The sequence below is a fragment of the Neoarius graeffei genome, chromosome 6 (assembly GCF_027579695.1).
Source record: "Neoarius graeffei isolate fNeoGra1 chromosome 6, fNeoGra1.pri, whole genome shotgun sequence".
NCBI classification, from domain to species: Eukaryota; Metazoa; Chordata; class Actinopteri; order Siluriformes; family Ariidae; genus Neoarius; species Neoarius graeffei.
The window spans coordinates 5,523,118-5,542,774 of record NC_083574.1 but is presented as its reverse complement, the minus strand read 5'-3'; the positions used below and the strand labels follow the sequence as shown (position 1 = coordinate 5,542,774).

Sequence of the window (19,657 nt, the reverse complement as noted above, 5' to 3'; positions counted from 1 at the left end):
CAAAAATACCAGTTTGAATTGTTCAGAATGGGTACAACACTGCCAATTAACCCTTTGTTTGCGACAGCGCATAAACCCGGATTTAATGTTGAAATCACAATTTGAGAAAATGAAGCCGATATTTTCTCTATGGATGAGTTGTACATTACTAAGGAGAGAAATCATTATTTCAAAGATGCAAATGTAGTCTGAGACATGTTTTCAAGCAATTTAACCCCTTCCTAGCTAATACAGGTTGATCGGGTCATTGGTCATACAAAACATTGCCGACATCTTTGATCGTGAAATTAGGTTTGCTAGCATAAGATATTTTTGAAAAGCACTATCTTACTAAACATCTGCTTCCTCTTCTATAAAAACCTGTTGATGTTTTTGTATTGAAACAATACACACATATTATTTGGATGGTGTGTACAACAACACGAAAACGAATAGAATATATTTTGTTCATTTTGTGCAGATCTGGGGATTCTTTTGTGCTGTTAACCCTGAACAGTTACTAGTAAATAATAGGCCTTCATTTCGATCAAACATGACTTTCAATAATTATAACCCTTTTTATTCTCAGGTTGAAATCTAGTTCACTCATTATGTCAAGGGGTGGTCAAGTAGAGATTCATGTAGAAAATGCCATGCTGTATGTCATTCACATCTCTGCCAATGTCTCCTGATCGTGGGGGACATTCGGACAGGAAACACACTCACAAATGTCAATGCAGAAGAGCCCTGCCGACACACAAACATCATATTCTAAAACAGCATAGGCCTACTGATCTACTCAGAGGAATTTAGTTAATACCTCAAAGCTCAAATGCACTCTATCAGTTACAGAATCGATAACATTTTCACCTGGGATAGTGGCCAGACTGAGGTTTGGTGGCCACAGCAATTACATAATCCAGCGTTGGCTGCCCATAGAAACACAGAATTCCATTCATTGTACATGAAGCCATGTGCTGCTTAGTAGTGTTGTGCATGAACACGTTCAAAAGAACGCGTTCATTGAACACGCTCGTTTTTCCATGAACTTTGAACTGAACGCAACAACTTTGTAATGAAAGAACTTGAACGTGAATTCGTTCAAATTATGCGACATGAACGACAAACATGAAGATGAATGAAACATGAAACCTGATGAATCGAGTGGCACGTCTACTTGCAAGATATTTTACGTTCTACTACTTCACTGTCAGTCTGATGTTGTTGTCACTCACTGCCCTGAGGTGCCGCGTGTGTGCAATGCATCATGGATAACGTAGTGTGAAGCCGGAGATAGTGGATGGCTCTATGATTTGGCTCCATACTACGTTACCCATGATGCAGCAGAGCAGAGTAGGCGTAACCCAGCGTTCCCTAGCTACAGGCAGCAGACAGCGCGCACACCACAGCCGGCGCACACTCACAGCAACATGGCCAGTGAAAGTTCAAGTAGCGGCACGGAGAACACAGATGAGACGGATTCTCATCATGGTTATTTACAGCAATTTTACACAATTTCACACAAAGACTCAAATGGTAAAAACCTTACCTTTCTGTGTAAGCTCTGTCCACCTTTCCTGAAAAAAACAAGTAAGAACATCGACAACGTCGTTCTCAAATTTGAAACGACACATTGAGTTGAAGCAGTTTCAAAGCATATATGCAAGTCCTCGAGGATCAGAAGGGAAAGGGCAAGAAGATCCCCTGCCAAAATCCCAAAATCCAAGTCACACTGCCTGCAGCCTTCAAGAGTACCACTGTCTCCCAGCAGCAGGTAGATAAACTGATTATTGACTACATTGTGGAAGATTTACAACCACTAAGCAAAGTTGAGAAATCCTCGTTCATCAGACTAGTTTATTAGAAGTTACTGTTAGTTGAAACTGAAAGCATTTGTTTGAAGTCACGTGTAACGTTTTGGTGCAGTGGTTGAGTCAGTGAAGAAATCAAAATATTTTGTCCTTTTTCCATATATAGTATGTACAATAACTTCCATTTTGTGTGATAGAATATCTCATCATCATCATCATCTGTAGCCGCTTTATCCTGTTCTACAGGGTCGCAGGCAAGCTGGAGCCTATCCCAGCTGACTACGGGCGAAAGGCGGGGTTCACCCTGGACAAGTTGCCAGGTCATCACAGGGCTGATACATAGACACAGACAACCATTCACACTCACATTCACACCTACGCTCAATTTAGAGTCACCAGTTAACCTAACCTGCATGTCTTTGGACTGTGGGGGAAACCGGAGCACCCGGAGGAAACCCACGCGGACACGGGGAGAACATGCAAACTCCGCACAGAAAGGCCCTCGCCGGCCACGGGGCTCGAACCCAGGACCTTCTTGCTGTGAGGCGACAGCGCTAACCACTACACCACCATGCCGCCCTGTGATAGAATATAATATCTATAATATGTGAGTAGTTTTGAGCTAGAATATAGCATATGATTTTAGTCTTTATTTTCATATCCCGTCTAAAAGTAAAATGAACTGAACTTTGAACTAGTTCAGAATTAAAACTGTGAACTATGAACGTGACCAGTTCACTTTTAACATGTTTGAACTGAACTTGAACTAGTTCAAAAAAAGTGTGAACTTGCACAACACTGCTGCTTAGGACTGTTCAGCATGCAGCATGAAGTAATTAAGATGGCCATAGGCCTTCCTCCCACAACTCTTACCTTAGTTGGAATGAGAATTAGGTTCAAATTACAGAAAACTTTGGCCATACAGAATTTCGCAGATGGTCCGGCAAATAAGGGTTAATCCATATGTTGTTACAATATTAATTTTGTACAACCATGTTTTTCATGAAGTAGACACCCATACCCTTCAAATAAAACAGGTCCCGCTTTGTTCTACCGCCTGGAGGGGTACCACCTCTTTTTAGAGGGCTTTTCAAGGGTTGGCTGCTGCAATACTTTACCAACCTTTTGTGTGTGTGTGTGTGTTCTGTTTTCTTTGTTTTGTTTTCTTGACCTATGTAAAGTGACCTTGAGTTTGAGAAAGGCGCTATATAAATGTAACTTAATCTCATCTCATTATCTCTAGCCGCTTTATCCTGTTCTACAGGGTCGCAGGCAAGCTGGAGCCTATCCCAGCTGACTACGGGCGAAAGGCGGGGTACACCCTGGACAAGTCGCCAGGTCATCACAGGGCTGACACATAGACACAAACAACCATTCACACTCACATTCACACCTACGCTCAATTTAGAGTCACCAGTTAACCTAACCTGCATGTCTTTGGACTGTGGGGGAAACCGGAGCACCCGGAGGAAACCCACGTGGACACGGGGAGAACATGCAAACTCTGCACAGAAAGGCCCTCGCTGGCCACGGGGCTCGAACCCGGACCTTCTTGCTGTGAGGCAATAGCGCGAACCACTACACCACCGTGCCGCCCATTATTATTATTATTATTATTATAAATCGACTTGTCCAATTATATAAGTGTATTTTTTCCCCAGAGATGCACAGCTGAAGAGTATGGAGTTGACCATAAACAATGCTGAGAAGTACATGGGTCAGTTCTGCACACTGCTCGCCGCGTACACTCGCAAAACGGCCAAACTGAGAGACAAAGCCGATTCACTCGTCCAGCAGCTGCACGAATTCTCCAGTACTGAAGGCCCTGAGGTCAGAATCTGCCTGAAGAACTTCTCAGAAGATTTAGCCATGGTGCAGGATTACAGACAGGCCGAGGTGAGAGGAAATGAAAATCGAATGACCTGTACGTGACGTGATGATGGAAAATATATTAATACAGTCTTGAAATGAAGGTAGATTGATAAATAGTGTATATACACTCACTGGGCACTTTAATAGGAACTTCTGGTTGATTCTAAGATTCCTGTTCTTGGCTGCAGGAGTGGAACCCAATGTGTTCTTTCTGCTGTTGCATGAATGCTGAGATGCTTTTCTGCTCACCACGGTTGTAAAGAGTGATTATATGAGTTACTATATCCTTCCTGGAAAAAAAAACTTGAACCAATCTGTCCATTTTCCTCTGACCTTTCTTATCAACAAGGCGTTTGTTTCCACCCACAGAACTGTCACTCACTCACTCACTCACTCACTCTTGTTTTTTGTTTTTCGCACCATTCTGTATAAACTCTCAAGACTGTCGCGTGTGAAACCCCCAGGAGGAGATCAGCAGTTTCTGAAATACTCAAACCAAAAATACTCATCGTGCTCAAACCAACACCCATGCCACAGTGAAAGAAAGTCACACTTCACTGTGAGATCACAATTTTTCCCGTTCTGATGTTTGAACATCGTGAAAATGAACTGAAGCTCTCGATTTGTATCTGCTCAATTTGATGCATCGTGCTGCTCTCAAGCAATCGGCTGATTAGAGAACTGCATCAGACAGCAGGTGGATGTATGGGTGTTCCTAATAAAGTGGCCAGGGAGTGTATATCGCATTTGATCATCTCATCTCATCTCATCTCATCTCATTGTGAATGTAATTCCTTGAATATATGTAAATATGTAAAAATGCATGGCGGTATACCATGTAATAGTTCAAATGTTGAAAAATTGATGTGTGTGTGGTATTTCTATTATATTCGCAATTGATCAAATGATGCCCCTCCCCCCAAAAAAAAAACTTTACAGAAATAATGGTGAACATATGAAATGTAAAAATTCAACATTTAAAAAAAATTAACTATTTTTATGCAAAACTACAACCATAACCAAACATGCTATGAATTATGTAACATTTTAAATCCATATTGTTAAATATATCATTTTTATGGCTGATTTTAAAATAAATATCCAAAAATATAATTTAAAACATTGCTTTTCCTTATGTATCTGATGTGTCTTTGTAGGTTGAGAGGCTGGAAACGCGAGTGGTCTCACCTTTAAAGGCATACGGGAATATTGTGAAAACTAAACGAGTGAGTTAAACTTCTGAGGTTTGGTCTCGCAAAAAAATTAATATCGTCTCTACCTTGTATTTTTTACAAGCCCATAATAAAAAATGATTCAAAAGTGCAAAGGTAAATATCTAGAGAGTTATTTTAGAGATGATAGTTTCTTATCCCTGAGGACAGTACCTTGTTAGCCTAGGTCCGCCCATCCTAAGCGTGACACAACACGAGGGCCTGTTGCGAGCTTAGTCTGGCCAGGCAAGCTATCTACAGCTCTTCCAAGCTCCCGAAAAATCGGGAGCCAATCAACTTTGAGCATCTCCAACAGTCCTGGGTAGAGGCGTGTTCAAGGCACTGACGTAGCAGAACTGCGACCGGAAGCCATAGATTGTTTACAGAATCTATGCCGGAAGCGCTTCATTCACTAGAAACATTACAAACATGGAGCAAGTTCTCATTGAAAACGGAGCAAAGAGCAGCCCTGGAGGTATTTATTGAAAGGAAGGACGTTTTCGCCTTGCTCCCGACCGGCTTCGGTAAGAGTTTAATCTACCAGTTAGCCCCGTCGCGTCACATACGTCAGAGGAAAGAGTGATGTGATTGGTTTAAGCTTCGTCACAGCCTTTTCTGGCTTCGACCAGTAGCAAACTGAGGCATTTCAGGGAGGCGGGTCAACTACGCACTTTGGGAAACAGTTGGGCTTAATATCTTTGCCAGACCAAATGCTCGCAGAGCTTTGAAGTCACGTTAGCCAGACTAGTACCTTGTATAAGTATTCACCCCTTCAACTTTTCCACATGATGTAGTATTTATGGAAGAGTCGCGTGCCATATCAAATCCTGCACTTTTTGGCCTTGGAACAAAGCACTACATTTGGCAGAAATCCATAACTACTGAGATCACGCTGAGAACACCAACACCAGATCTATCTCCGAGTACGACTCCGTTTATTTGTCATTCGACCTCCTCCTGAATGATTCCCCCTGCCTTCCCCCAACACAAACTCACCGTCAGTGTGTAGTGGTGATCACCTAACGCGAGAGGTGAGACTGAACCATTTCAACTTGACCAATTGACCACCACGACCACAATAATCTTGGGAATTCATTCGGTTCATACACACAATCAAACGTACAGCCGTTTTGAAGTTGTTTGGATTGTTCTGCTTTTCTGTTCTCTCCTCTTTCTCGCGCGCACACGCACACACAAAAGCGTTTGCTCAGTGTAATGTAATGTGGTTGCACATTTGAGAGGCGTCTTGAGTTTGTGTCCTATGCATTGCGGCACCATATTTGGTTTGTTATTTAAATTATACGGGGTTTTGTGCCCACAGCAAACGTGACGCATGATGGCTTTTGCTGCATGTTACACTTGTGTGTGTGTAACACTGCTGCAAACCCTTAATTACAATTGAGCTACAAGAACTGACCAACTTCAGGTATTGACGCCTCTTGTTATGATGACGTCACCTGCGCAACTTTGGTATTGGGCTTCCCCATCCAAAATGTTCACCCCCCCCCCCGTCTTGTTTTTTTTTTCGGGGTTTTTTTGGGGGGACCTTTTTTTTTTTGGGACCTTTTTTTTTTCGCGCCCGCACTCGTGCCGCCCCCCCTGGGATGCCGCCCCGGGCGGCTGCCCGGTCGGACCGCCCCCAGGACCGCCCCTGTATATAGTCCTCTATATAGAATGTGCTAAATGCCTGTAATGTAATCTACATTACATTACATTACAGGCATTTATCAGACGCTCTGTACAACGAGTGCAATAGTCAGATACACAAAGGCAAGAAAGTTCTCGTGCCAAATGAACAAGTGACAGAATAACACCAAGTGTGATATTCTGTAGAAGTAACAGCAATTGTAAACACTAAGGTAAATCATCATGATGATAGAGTAATGGCCCTTTTCCACTACCCTTTTTCAGCTCACTTCAGCTCGCTTCAGCTCACTTCAGCCCGACACGGCTCGCGTTTCGACTACCAAAAACCAGCACGACTCAGCTCGTTTCAGCCCTGCTTAGCCCCTAAAACTCGCACCGTTTTGGAGTGGGGCTGAAGCGAGCCAAACCGTGCCAACTGAGGTTGGGGGCGTGAGCAGACACTCCCCTGTGCACTGATTGGTGAGGAGGAGTGTCCTCACATGCCCACACACGCCCCGCGAGCGCTGGGATCTGTAAACACCGCAAACCCGGAAGAAGAATAATTATGAATTACGAGAATTTCTGAAGCCTTATGCGCCTCGCCTCATCTATACGCTCTTGCCAGTATCTGTCCGCGTTGTCGGTGACAACAAGCCACAGCACCGAGACCAGCAACACTAACGACTCCATGTCCTCCATGTTTATTGTTTACTATTCGGGTCGTGAGACTACCGCTTAAAAGATCACTGAATCAGTGACATACAGAGCATCGTGGAGGAGTTCGTGGAGCGCAAGGCTCGTCGTATGCCCTTCAAATAATGCGCGCAGTAGGCTATTGATGTTTTATTATGAGCCATGTACAGTATGTCGCCTAATGTTTTTTTTTGTTTCTGAGTTACATGTTCGTTTGAAGGACTTAATGTACAAACTAACATAGTTGCACCCCGTAGTGTTGAAATTGGTAAACACAGTGCATTCAGTGAGGTTTGCACCGCCCTCCTTTTATTTCTGACTCTTCCTGTCACCGTTGCAGCCTCTGAGCGCTCATTCGTATGCCCTTCAAATAATGTGCGCAGTATAGGCTATTGATGTTTTATTATGAGCCATGTACAGTATCCTAATGTTTTTCGTTTCTGAGTTACATGTTTGTTTGAAGGACTTGATGTACTAAATAACATAGTTGCACCCGGTAGTGTTGAAATTGGTAAACACCGCAGTTGCGGACATTTTGTAGCCTAAAATGATGTTATGATAAGCTTTAATAAAGGGCCCGGTCATTTGCCCCGCCCCTGGCCCGGCTCTGACTTGTTCCGCCACTGTCACTGATGTCACTGTTTGCGCTGCTTAACGGCATCACATGACGTCCACCCACTTTCGCTAACTCCACCCAATGTGTCCACCCACTTCCAGCCAGCACGGTTCAGCGCGGTTGTAGTCGAAATGCAACTCCAACAGCCCCGCTCAGCCCGACTCAGCTCGACTCGGCACGGCTCAGCCGCGTTTGTAGTGGAAAAGCGGCATAAGAGTGTTCTCATCATAGAAACAATCGGCAAAACACAGAAACTTATTCCGTAGCTCCTGTAACCACCAACAAAAGCACTCAACTAGCAGATCCACAGGAAGCAGTAAGTTGAACACACACATCCATACGCAGTGCAGCTCAGTTTTTCTTCCCTGCTGGTGTCACTGCTTAACATCCCTACAGACTTTTTAGTGAACGGCTTCCTGTAGAGACAGGACTGCTTCTCCTTTGTCAGACCATATTCTGTCTATTTCTCAATAATGTATCTTGGTCAGATTTTCAAAATTTGGGATTTTTTTCATCACCAAATCCTGATTGATACTTTACCAGAACAAACTCTGTCACCTTCCAGAAACAGTTGGAGTTATACTAATGCTATGTGACACTTTAAGTGCACACTAATGGACTCCATTTGATTAAAGTTATGACATATAATCCGAATTAAGTTCGTTTTAGTTCTGGGATGTAACAACAAAATGTTTCAGGTTTCAAGTGGCATGAATACTTATCCAAGACACCATAGCTGTATCCGAAATCACTCACTCATTCACTACTCCTTACTCACTATCCAGGGAATTCTACAGTATATACCGGTAGAGGACTATAGAGTGAGCTCATTGGTAAAATTAAAAAAAAAAAAAAAAACACTTTGGGACACTACTCCACCACGCCGTTATTTACATCATTACTGTCGCACAATTAAAACGTGCCAGATCAGTCGTCTGGTGGGTTTTCAAAATAATAAATCCATATTATACTGAGCGTATTTCACATATTAATAAATACAAAGTACTTTGTGTCTGCTGTATCATTCAGTTCTTTTAAATCAAGGCTGAATTCTTTCTTTCTTCTTCGCCGCTGCCTTTTATTAAATCAAATTTGAGGCTTTTGATTAATTCCTCGCTCTGCACTGGAACTTTTATTCTTGTATTTTATCTGTCTTATTCTATTTGAACTTATTTTCTATTCTCTTACTATTTTTAATCGGACTTGAATGTCCGTTTATAATGCGTTTCTTCCTCTTGTTGCTGCACCGGGTGCTCATGTCTTCCGTCTGCCATTTTTCTTTTAGCACGACCGTAATGCATGATGGTATATGTTGCTTGGTTAGTGACCATCTAAAGGTACACTACTTTTCACGATGCATTGTGGGATACTATGAGTCCACTAGATAGTGAGTAGTGAGTGATTTTGGACACAGTGTGTAAGATATTTTAAAATGTATTACAACTTAAAAATATATATATATATATATATATATATGTGATAACACTATTTAATTATAATACTAGGACCTTAAAGTGAAATTAAAAAATTCTTCGATTTCCAGGCAGATTTGAAGAGGTTTAGTGCGGATCGTAACAGAGAGATAAAAGAGCTGCAGCGGCTGGAAAAGCTCCGGCTGAGGAACCCAGCAGACATCCAGAGCATTGTATCCTGCAGCAATACACATGTTTATCATCACATTTCACATTAATTATATTAGATATTACAGCTTGACTATTTATGTTATCTCTACAACAATATGAAGTGCTGATTATTGACCTTAATTGATTCCATCAGACACAGGTAAACCTGGAGGAACTGGAGGTGATCTGAGATAAACATCGTTTTCATAATGTGGGCCTTAATTTCAGCATTTAATAATCAAACATTCTCTCAGTTACACTGTCTGAAATAGGGGTACAGTTGGAGTCCATTCCTGCCCACCAGGGTACAATCTACACTAATGTACCCTCTAGGGCTCATTATTGGTCTTCAAGGTAACTATGTGTACCTTTCTAGGGCCAAACAGGTACATATATGTTCCCAAGTTGTATATAAAGGGTACAAATAAGTACCTTAGAGGGTACTGATCCAATGACAAGTCATTGTACTGTTAAAGGTACAATAATGTACTTTATTTTCTGAGCATGTACATGTGTACAACAGTTTACTACCATCCAATATACTTGTATTTTGTCTTCTTCTTATTATTATTATTCTTCTTATTATTATTATATTCAAAAGGTTTTAAAATTGCTTGAAAAAACTCCAGTATATTGATCATTATTTCTGTCAAGCTTTTCTTTCAGTTTTGTTGTACCATCTGATTACTACTACTGTTATAGTAGGGACAACAAAACAACAATTAATATGGCTAAATATAAAACAAATAATATTCCATGTGTTTTCATTTTCATGTTCCAGTGTTATACAGTGTTTCTAATGTTCTTCAACAAGCATAACTGATCAAAAGATACCACAAAATCGAATCACAAGCTTAATGGAAATAATCTATCTACTGGATTTATTGATAAAGCAATTTTTGGAAATTTTTTCTTTTAATTTTTGAACATCTTTTTATTTTAATTAAAACCTAAAACAACTCATTTTTAATAATAATAATAATAATAATAATAATAATAATAATAATAATATCCAATTCTTTATTTAGTAAGTATTTTTGATGAAGAATAATTATTACTTCAATCATATTTATTTAAATCTGTTACGTTTTCAGATTTAGAGCCACACATACTCATCTTTACACAGGGTGCCAATACTTTTGGATTAGCCCATATGTATATACAGTCAGACTGAAAATATGAGAGAAATTAACTTTATAATTGAATTAAATGATTTAATTGTAAGAAAATTAAAAAGAAAAATCCAGATAAAAATAAATTAACAATTAGGTGTCACAATTATTGGCACCCCAGAACGTACGTGTACAACAATTTACTACCATCCAATATATTTCTTCTTCTTCTTCTTCTTATTATTATTATTATTATAATAAATATTTATTATAATATTTATAGGAAAAAGGTTTTAAAATTGAAGCATGTTCCCTTTTTTTAAACTTACTTTAAATTCTGTTGCATTGCCTTAAATTTATTAAGCACACTTTATTTGGATCTTCTCGTCTCGTCTTCTTCTGCTTATCTGGGACCGGGTCGCGGAGGCAGCAGTCTAAGCATGGAAGCCTAAACTTCCCTTTCCCCAGACACCTTGGCCAGCTCCTCGGGAAGAACACCGAGGCGTTCCCAGGCCAGCCGAGAGACATAGTCCCTCCAGCGTGTCCTGGGTCTTCCCCGGGGCCTCCTCCCAGGGGGACATGCCTGGAACACCTCCCCAGGGAGGCGTCCAGGAGGCATCTGAAAAAGATGCCCGAGCCACCTTAGCTGATTCCTCTCGATGTGGAGGAGCAGCGGCTCTACTCCGAGCTCCTCCCGAGTGACTGTGCTTCTCACCCTATCTCTAAGGGAGCACCCAGCCACCCTGCGAAGGAAACTCATTTCCGCCGCTTGTATCCGCGATCTTGTTCTTTCGGTCATTACCCAAAGCTCATGACCATAGGTGAGAGTCGGAACGTAGATCGACCGGTAAATTGAGAGCTTCGCCTTTTGGCTCAGCTCCTTCTTCACCACGACGGACCGGTAAAGCGATCGCATCACTGCGGAGGCTGCACCGATCCGCCTGTCGATCTCACGCTCCATCCTTCCCTTACTCGTGAACAAGATCCCGAGATACTTAAACTCCTCCACTTGAGGCAGGACTTCTCCACCAACCTGGAGAGGACAAGCCACCCTTTTCCGGTCGAGAACCATGGCCTCAGACTTGGAGGTGCTGATTCTCATCCCAGCCGCTTCACACTTGACTGCAAACCGCCCCAGTGCATGCTGAAGGTCCTGGTTTGAAGAAACCAACAGGACAACATCATCCGCAAAAAGCAGAGATGAAATCCTGTGGTTCCCAAACAGGATTCCTTCCGGCCCCTGGCTGCGCCTAGAAATTCTGTCCATAAAAATTATGAACAGAACCGGTGACAAAGGGCAGCCCTGCCGGAGTCCAACATGCACTGGGAACAGGTCTGACTTACTGCCGGCAATGCGAACCAGACTCCTGCTCCGTTCGTACAGGGACCGGACAGCCCTTAGCAAAGAGTCCCGAACCCCATACTCCCGAAGCACCCCCCCACAGAATACCATGGGGGACACAGTCGAATGCCTTCTCCAGATCCACAAAGCACATGTGGACTGGTTGGGCAAACTCCCATGAACCCTCGAGCACCCTATGAAGGGTATAGAGCTGGTCCAGTGTTCCGTGACCAGGACGAAAACTGCATTGTTCCTCCTGGATCCGAGGTTCAACTATTGGTCGAATTCTCCTCTCCAGTACCCTGGAGTAAACCTTCCCTGGGAGGCTGAGAAGTGTGATTCCCCTATAATTGGAGCACACTCTCCGGTCCCCTTTCTTAAAAAGAGGGACCACCACCCCAGTCTGCCACTCCAGAGGCACTGTCCCCGACTGCCACGCAATGTTGCAGAGGCGTGTCAACCAAGACAGCCCCACAACATCCAGAGACTTGAGATACTCAGGGCGGATCTCATCCACCCCCGGTGCCTTGCCACCGAGGAGCTTGCAAACCACCTCAGTGACTTCGGCTTGGGTAATGGACGAGTCCACCTCTGAGTCATCAGCCTCAGTCTCCTCAGTGGAAGACATGATGGTGGGATTGAGGAGATCCTCAAAGTATTCCTTCCACCACCCGACAATGTCCCCAGTCGAGGTCAACAGCTCCCCACCTGCACTGTAAACAGTGTTGGCAGAGTGCTGCTTCCCCCTCCTGAGGTGCCGGACGGTTTGCCAGAATTTCTTCGAGGCCGACCGATAGTCCTTCTCCATGGCCTCCCCGAACTCCTCCCAGTTCCGAGTTTTTGCCTCCGCAACTGCCCGAGCTGCAGCACGCCTGGCCTGCCGATACCCATCAGCTGCCTCAGGAGTCCCGGAGGTCAACATGGCCCGATAGGACTCCTTCTTCAGCTTGACGGCATCCCTTACTTCCCGTGTCCACCACCGGGTTCGGGGATTGCCGCCATGACAGGCACCGGAGACCTTGCGGCCACAGCTCCGAACAGCTGCATCCACAATGGAGGTAGAGAACATGGTCCACTCAGACTCAATGTCCCCCGCCTCCCTCGGAAGCTGGGAAAAGCTCTCCTGGAGGTGGGAGTTAAAGACCTCCCCAACAGAGTGCTCGGCCAGACGTTCCCAGCAGACCCTCACCATACGTTTGGGCCTGCCAGGTCTGTCCAGCTTCCTCCTCCGCCAGCGGATCCAACTCACCACCAGGTGGTGATCAGTTGACAGCTCAGCCCCTCTCTTCACCCGAGTGTCCAAGACATAGGGCCGGAGATCAGATGAAATGACTACAAAGTCGATCATCGACCTCTGACCTAAGGTGTCCTGGTCCCACGTGCACTTATGGACACCCCTATGCTCGAACATGGTGTTCGTTATGGACAAACCGTGACTAGCACAGAAGTCCAATAACAAAACACCGCTCGGGTTCAGATCGGGGAGGCCGTTCCTCCCAACCACGCCCCTCCAGGTGTCACTGTCGTCGCCCACGTGAGCATTGAAGTCCCCCAGTAGCACAATGGAGTCCCCAGTCTGAGCACCCCTCAGTACCTCTCCCAGGGACTCCAAGAAGGCCGGATACTCTATACTGCTATTTGGCCCGTAGGCACAAACAACAGCAAGAGCCCTCTCCCCAATCCGAAGGTGCAGAGAGGCGACCCTCTTGTTCACTGGGGTAAACTCCAACACATGGCGGCTGAGCTGGGGAGCTATAAACAAGCCCACACCAGCCCGCAGTCGCTCACCACGGGCGACTCCAGAGAAGAGGAAAGTCCAGCCCCTCTCGAGGAGCTGGGTTCCAGAGCCCAAGCTGTGCGTGGAGGTGAGCCCGACTATCTCTAGCCGGTACCTCTCAACCTCCCGCACAAGCTCAGGCTCTTTTCCCCCCAGCAAAGTGACATTCCATGTCCCAACAGCCAGCCGCTGTGTCCGGGGATCAGGTCGTCGAGGCCCCTGCCTTCGACTGCCACCCAATCCACACTGCACCAATCTCCTACTGCTACCTCTGTGAGTGGTGAACCCACAGGAGGTCGGGCCCACGTCACCTCTTCGGGCTGAGCCCGGCCGGGCCCCATGGGCAAAGGCCTGGCCACCAAGCACTCGCATACGAGCCCCAACCCCGGTATTTGGATCTTTCATATACATTATTCTGTATCCTTACATTTGAGGATAAGTGAAGAAAAAAGATGTAAAGAGACATAAATGGCACATGAGAAAACACAAAACAGTTTTTAAATGATCATATAATTTAGTGAAGGAAATAGGGAATGGAACAACTATCACCCATGTGAAAAGTAATTGTCCTCCTAAATGTAATAACTGGTTGCACCAACCTTAGCAACAACACTTGCAACCAAATGCTTCCAATTGTGAATGAGATCAGTCTTTATCATCGCTCTGGAGGTATTCTGAACACGTTTCTTTGCAGACTTGCTTTAATTCAGCCACACTGGAGGGCTTTTCAGCCTGAATTGCCTGTTCAAGCATCTCAATGGGCTTCAGGACAATTAAAGGTCCTTGCCCAGACCATTCCAAAACTTTAATTTGGTTTCATACTGGTTATCTGTGTTCCACCATCATGGATTTCCTGATCTGTTTAAACCTGCACAGGCTGAAACCAGTGTGCAGAAAGCCAACAGCAACGCCAACAGGAGCTCCAGGCAAATGGAGGAGACCATCACTGACTTCCAGAGACAGAAACTGTCTGATGTAAAGGTGAGTAATTTTGTCTCCAGCATAACATACACACAATGTACAGGTCCACCAGCACAACTGAGTTCTACACTTACCTAACCTTATAAAGTGTTCTTATTTCAGAGGATCTTCACCGAGTTCATCATGGTGGAGATGCTCTTCCATTCCAAAGCTTTGGAAGTTTATACACACACCTTCAACAACCTGGAAACTATGGATATTGACAAAGATCTAGAGGTGGATATTTAGTTATTCAAAATATTATTGAAGTCTCTTCTTCCCTCTTTTAGTTTTATGGGAAATTTGTTTTCTTGTAATATTAAATGACATTTAAAATAGAAATTGTTACAGATAGATGAAATGATTTATGGAAGAAAGGATGGATTAATGGTACATGGATGGATAGAAAGATGATGGATGAATAGATAAATAGATGGACAGATTGATTGATTTATGAAAGGAGCGATGGATGGATGATTAGGTGGATAGATAAATGGATGGACAGATTAATTGAGTTATGGCAGGAGTGAAGGATGGATAGTTAGGCAGATAGATAAATGGATGGACAGATTAATTGAGTTATGGCAGGAGTGAAGGATGGATAGTTAGGTGGATAGATAAATGGATGGACAGATTAAATGAAATATGGAAGGAGTGATGATGGATTGATGGATGGTTAGATGGATAGATAAATTGATGGACAGATTAATTGATTTATGGAAAGAGTGATGGATGGATGGTTAGGTGGATAGATAAATGGATGGACAGATTAAATGATATATGGAAGGAGTGATAGACGGATTGATGGATGGTTAGGTGGATAGATAAATGGATGTACAGATTAATTGATTTATGGCAGGAGTGAAGGATGGATGGTTAGGTGGCTCGATAAATGGATGGACAGATTAAATTATTTATGGAAAGAGTGATGGATGGATGGTTAGGTGGCTCAATAAATGGATGGACAGATTAAGTGATGGATGGACTAATGGATGGTTAGGTGGATCGATAAATGGATGAACAGATTAATTGATTTATGGAAGGAGTGATGGATGGACTGATGGATGGTTAGGTGGATAGATACAGGGAAACAGAAGGAGATGGTGGACTGGGTGGTTTATTTCATTTACAGAAGTTTCAGTTTGCATTCAAAGAATCTCGATTTCTTGATGATGGTAAAAGTGTAGATGCTTTTTTCTCCTGTCCGTTTTCTTGACCCACACATTATTGTCTTGTAAAAGTGATAGAACTCATTAGACATGGTCCTAAAACTGTTCTACAGGTTTTCAGGAACCAAATCCAGATTTCTGGTACTCTTTTGGAGGACACGGCTCTTATCACTGGTTTGCCGCAATACCCGAGTCTCACTCAGTCTACATTCAGACTGACTCACCAGCCGAGCCTCTCTAACCCCATGTGGACCTCGGATCAGCCGAAAAAGGTGACTCAGGCATTAAATAATTTATCCATGTAAATGTACAAGGGGAACTATCACGACTTATGACTGCTTTCTATAATAAATGAGGACAGCCCCCCCCCCCCCCTTAAGGTTTGTACATGGTCTAACACAATACTCTTTTAGAAAAAAAAAACTTCCTCAAAGGTTCTCTGATACCCTCTTTCCACCAGCATGAATTAGGTGCTTGTTCTGGGCTGTTTCAGGGTTGGTTCAACTTGAGAACCTTCTGAGAACTGGTTTGCTTTTCCACAGGCAAGAGAGCCACCATAGAGCCACATCATTACATCACTGTACACGTCTTTGCTTTCCCAACAACATTAGCACCAAGCACAACAACAACAATGGCTGACTACTGGATGAGACAGACTGGAAGCTACACTAGCTTTGTTTTTTTTAAAAATGGTGGTCACAAAGTTTTAGTTGGTCTTGTTGGTCATGATAATCCCTCCCCCAACCCCTGATGTAAGCGGTTCTTGGTTCTAAGCCAGCAAGGTGTTGGTGCTGCTCTCGAGCCAGTTTTCCTCGCTGAGAGCGGAGTCTTCGGCTCTCCAAACACAAAGAACTGATTCGTAATTAGTCACCAGCTCCGATCCAACCCTCAATCTGCCTTGGTGGAAAAGGGGTATGAATGATGAAACTTTTAAAGGGGGACAATCTGAAGAATGCTTTTGAATCTATTGAAGTGTTCACTCCTAAACATGACAGAAAAGGTTCTTCAGGTCAATGACATTGAAGAATCATTTTTTGGTTTCCTAAAAATCCACTTTTAGTTCCATTTCTGACAGCGAGAGCGTTTTATTCCATGATTCCTGAGATATCTTTTGTTCTTGACGCAAAACTTTCCACCACAAAAGCCCTTCAACATGATAACATACCATATGGTGATAACTGTTTCATTTCTTGCTGGCACCATTAATCAGAAGTTTCCAAAAAAATTTCAAAAACCAAAACAAGGTTCTTCGATGGCATGACTCTGAAGAACTCTCTGAAATCTAATATTATTTTTATTTTAAATGATGAATAAGAGATTCTCTTTCACTATTATACCACAGTCATGTTGAATTCTCCATTCTGATTGGTTGATTCATTTTCTGTAACAGCAGCTCAGCTCCAAATCACAGGTTTAGGTTTATGTTAATGCTAACTTTTCTGTCACTAGAACATTTATCGCTGCTATAATGTAACTGATAACAAGAACTAATTAATTATGGTCCATATCATTAAACATAACCATAAATGGATAAAAAGCATTATGATGCTGTTCTTTAATTCACAAAAAAATAATAATAAAAACATTTCAGGACATGTTGCTTCAGGAAAATAATCAACTCCATCGATGTTTTTTGAGTGCGTTTAAAGATGTTTCTCATTCACCTGTTTTTCTTCTTCAGTCTCTGAACAGAACTTTCCGCAGACAGGAGGAGATGGAAGAGGAGGAGGAAGAGGAAGAGGAGGAGGGAGAGGAGGAGGAGAGATACGACACCGAGGAAGACGTGGAGGAGCCGAAGACTTTCCGACAGTCATATGCTGCTCAGTATACGACAAGCCTCAGACAGAAATGAGAAACGTTAAAGCTAGATTGCCTTTCAGATTTTTCAAGTGTAGGTCATAAAAATAATTTTCCCTGACACAGTTATTTTTGTTTAGTGGACCAAATGCTACTGAATTCAAATCACAGACTTCCAATTTCATAAAAAAATGTTTTAAATAGAACAATTAATGAATTTAGGGCCATGTGGCCTGCTATTTTTTCCTGCTTCACCATGACCCAATACAAGATACTACATCATGCATGACATGGTGGGCTTTCTCCATTTGCGCAAGGCATTGTGGGATACAGATTTGAAACAGGAGAGAAAAATGGAGGGCGTGAGTGTGCAAATGAAATGTGAAAGACCAACTACAGTAACGGAAAGAAAGCGAGAAGAAAAGACGTCATGTTATATACGAAGGAAAGGAAACGCAGGACCAAACTAATAAATATCGGTGCTCAGCGAGCACCTCGGTGTGATCAGCTGTTCGTTTAGCGACAGAATGATGTCGAAGGTAAACCTGCACATGCGCACACATGGACTTCCTCTGTCTGCTTGACTGCGCAAAGCGAGTGATTTCATGCACATTATTTGCTTTAATCCCCTCAAATTAAGTAACTTCCCAGCCACAGAATGGCCTGATATTTTGTGAGATATTACAGAAATAAACAGATATCACAATTTCAGACGGAACTAAATTTCACCGATTTTATGAAATCGAAAGGCCGTCTCGCTTTAAGAAATTTGTCGTGTAAAAAGCATGCAAATATATATAAATAATGTGATACTGAGTGTAATCTATACAATACAAGGTTTATTTACGAAAAGCAACATTTACTGCCCAATTATTATTATTTTAAGATGTACTGTATTTTAATGAAGAAAATTAAATAGTATTGCCGAGCATAAATAATCCTAAACATACAGTATGTACAATAAGAGTCTTTACGCATCATTACATATACAAATTCACTTCTAGGGTTAATTCTATATTGCAAACAGACTTTATGATAATAAAGGCTTCACAAGGCTTTAATAAGCTTCTGTAAGAATTCAGACTCAACAGCAAGATGTTAATCATTCGACTGACTTTCAAACGTAGTCCAAGAGACAAAAAACACATTGATCATGTGAAGACGTCAATAAAGTCTTTCTTGAAAAAAAAAGAAAGTGAAATATTTCTCGATTTGGTTCTGTAAACAACCTAATGTCAGCAGATGTACGAATTCTAGAGTCTCGTTTTGAACAAAGAGAACCAAAAGCAAAGGCAGTATGAACTTTTCAGTCAGGAGAGGGCACCAATGTTTCAAAGATACAGATCATTGTGATATTCTACACTGTCTGAATTCCCCACCCTTCACAGTCTCATCTCATCTCATCTCATTATCTGTAGCCACTTTATCCTGTTCTACAGGGTCGCAGGCAAGCTGGAGCCTATCCCAGCTGACTACGGGCGAAAGGCGGGGTACACCCTGGACAAGTCGCCAGGTCATCACAGGGCTGACACATAGACACAGACAACCATTCACACTCACATTCACACCTACGCTCAATTTAGAGTCACCAGTTAACCTAACCTGCATGGCTTTGGACTGTGGGGGAAACCGGAGCACCCGGAGGAAACCCACGCGGACACGGGGAGAACATGCAAACTCCGCACAGAAAGGCCCTCACCGGCCACGGGGCTCGAACCCGGACCTTCTTGCTGTGAGGCGACAGCGCTAACCACTACACCACCGTGCCGCCCTGGTATAAAAATCTTTGTGGGTAAAATCTTTATATAGTTCTGTGTCATATGACATCTTGACTTTGTTCCAGAGAGGAATTGATATACAGTGCTATACAGAAAGGCCCTCCGGCTCGAACCCGGACCTTCTTGCTGTGAGGCGACAGTGCTAACCACTACACCACCGTGCCGCCCCCTTCACAGTCAAAACTCTAATAATGGATGGTGTTGTAAGAGTCGAAATTACCATCCATGTTGAATGCACTTAACGCTTATTGCATGTAAACAGGAAAGTACTGATGTATTGCAATTTAATCCT

At 43.0% G+C, this 19,657-nt stretch overlaps 1 protein-coding gene across 1 annotated transcript in view; it reads left to right on the top strand.

The window, feature by feature from the left end:
- LOC132887635 (CBY1-interacting BAR domain-containing protein 2-like) overlaps positions 1 to 17,642 on the top strand; it is a 50,660-nt gene extending 33,018 nt beyond the window's left edge. The window contains exons 4-11 of the mRNA XM_060923101.1: positions 3,452 to 3,686; positions 4,820 to 4,888; positions 9,352 to 9,453; positions 9,585 to 9,590; positions 14,538 to 14,642; positions 14,745 to 14,858; positions 15,904 to 16,062; positions 17,472 to 17,642. Coding sequence (XP_060779084.1) covers positions 3,452 to 3,686; positions 4,820 to 4,888; positions 9,352 to 9,453; positions 9,585 to 9,590; positions 14,538 to 14,642; positions 14,745 to 14,858; positions 15,904 to 16,062; positions 17,472 to 17,642 — 961 coding nt within the window. The remainder of the gene's footprint in view (positions 1 to 3,451; positions 3,687 to 4,819; positions 4,889 to 9,351; positions 9,454 to 9,584; positions 9,591 to 14,537; positions 14,643 to 14,744; positions 14,859 to 15,903; positions 16,063 to 17,471) is intronic.
- Positions 17,643 to 19,657: the final 2,015 nt, after the last annotated feature.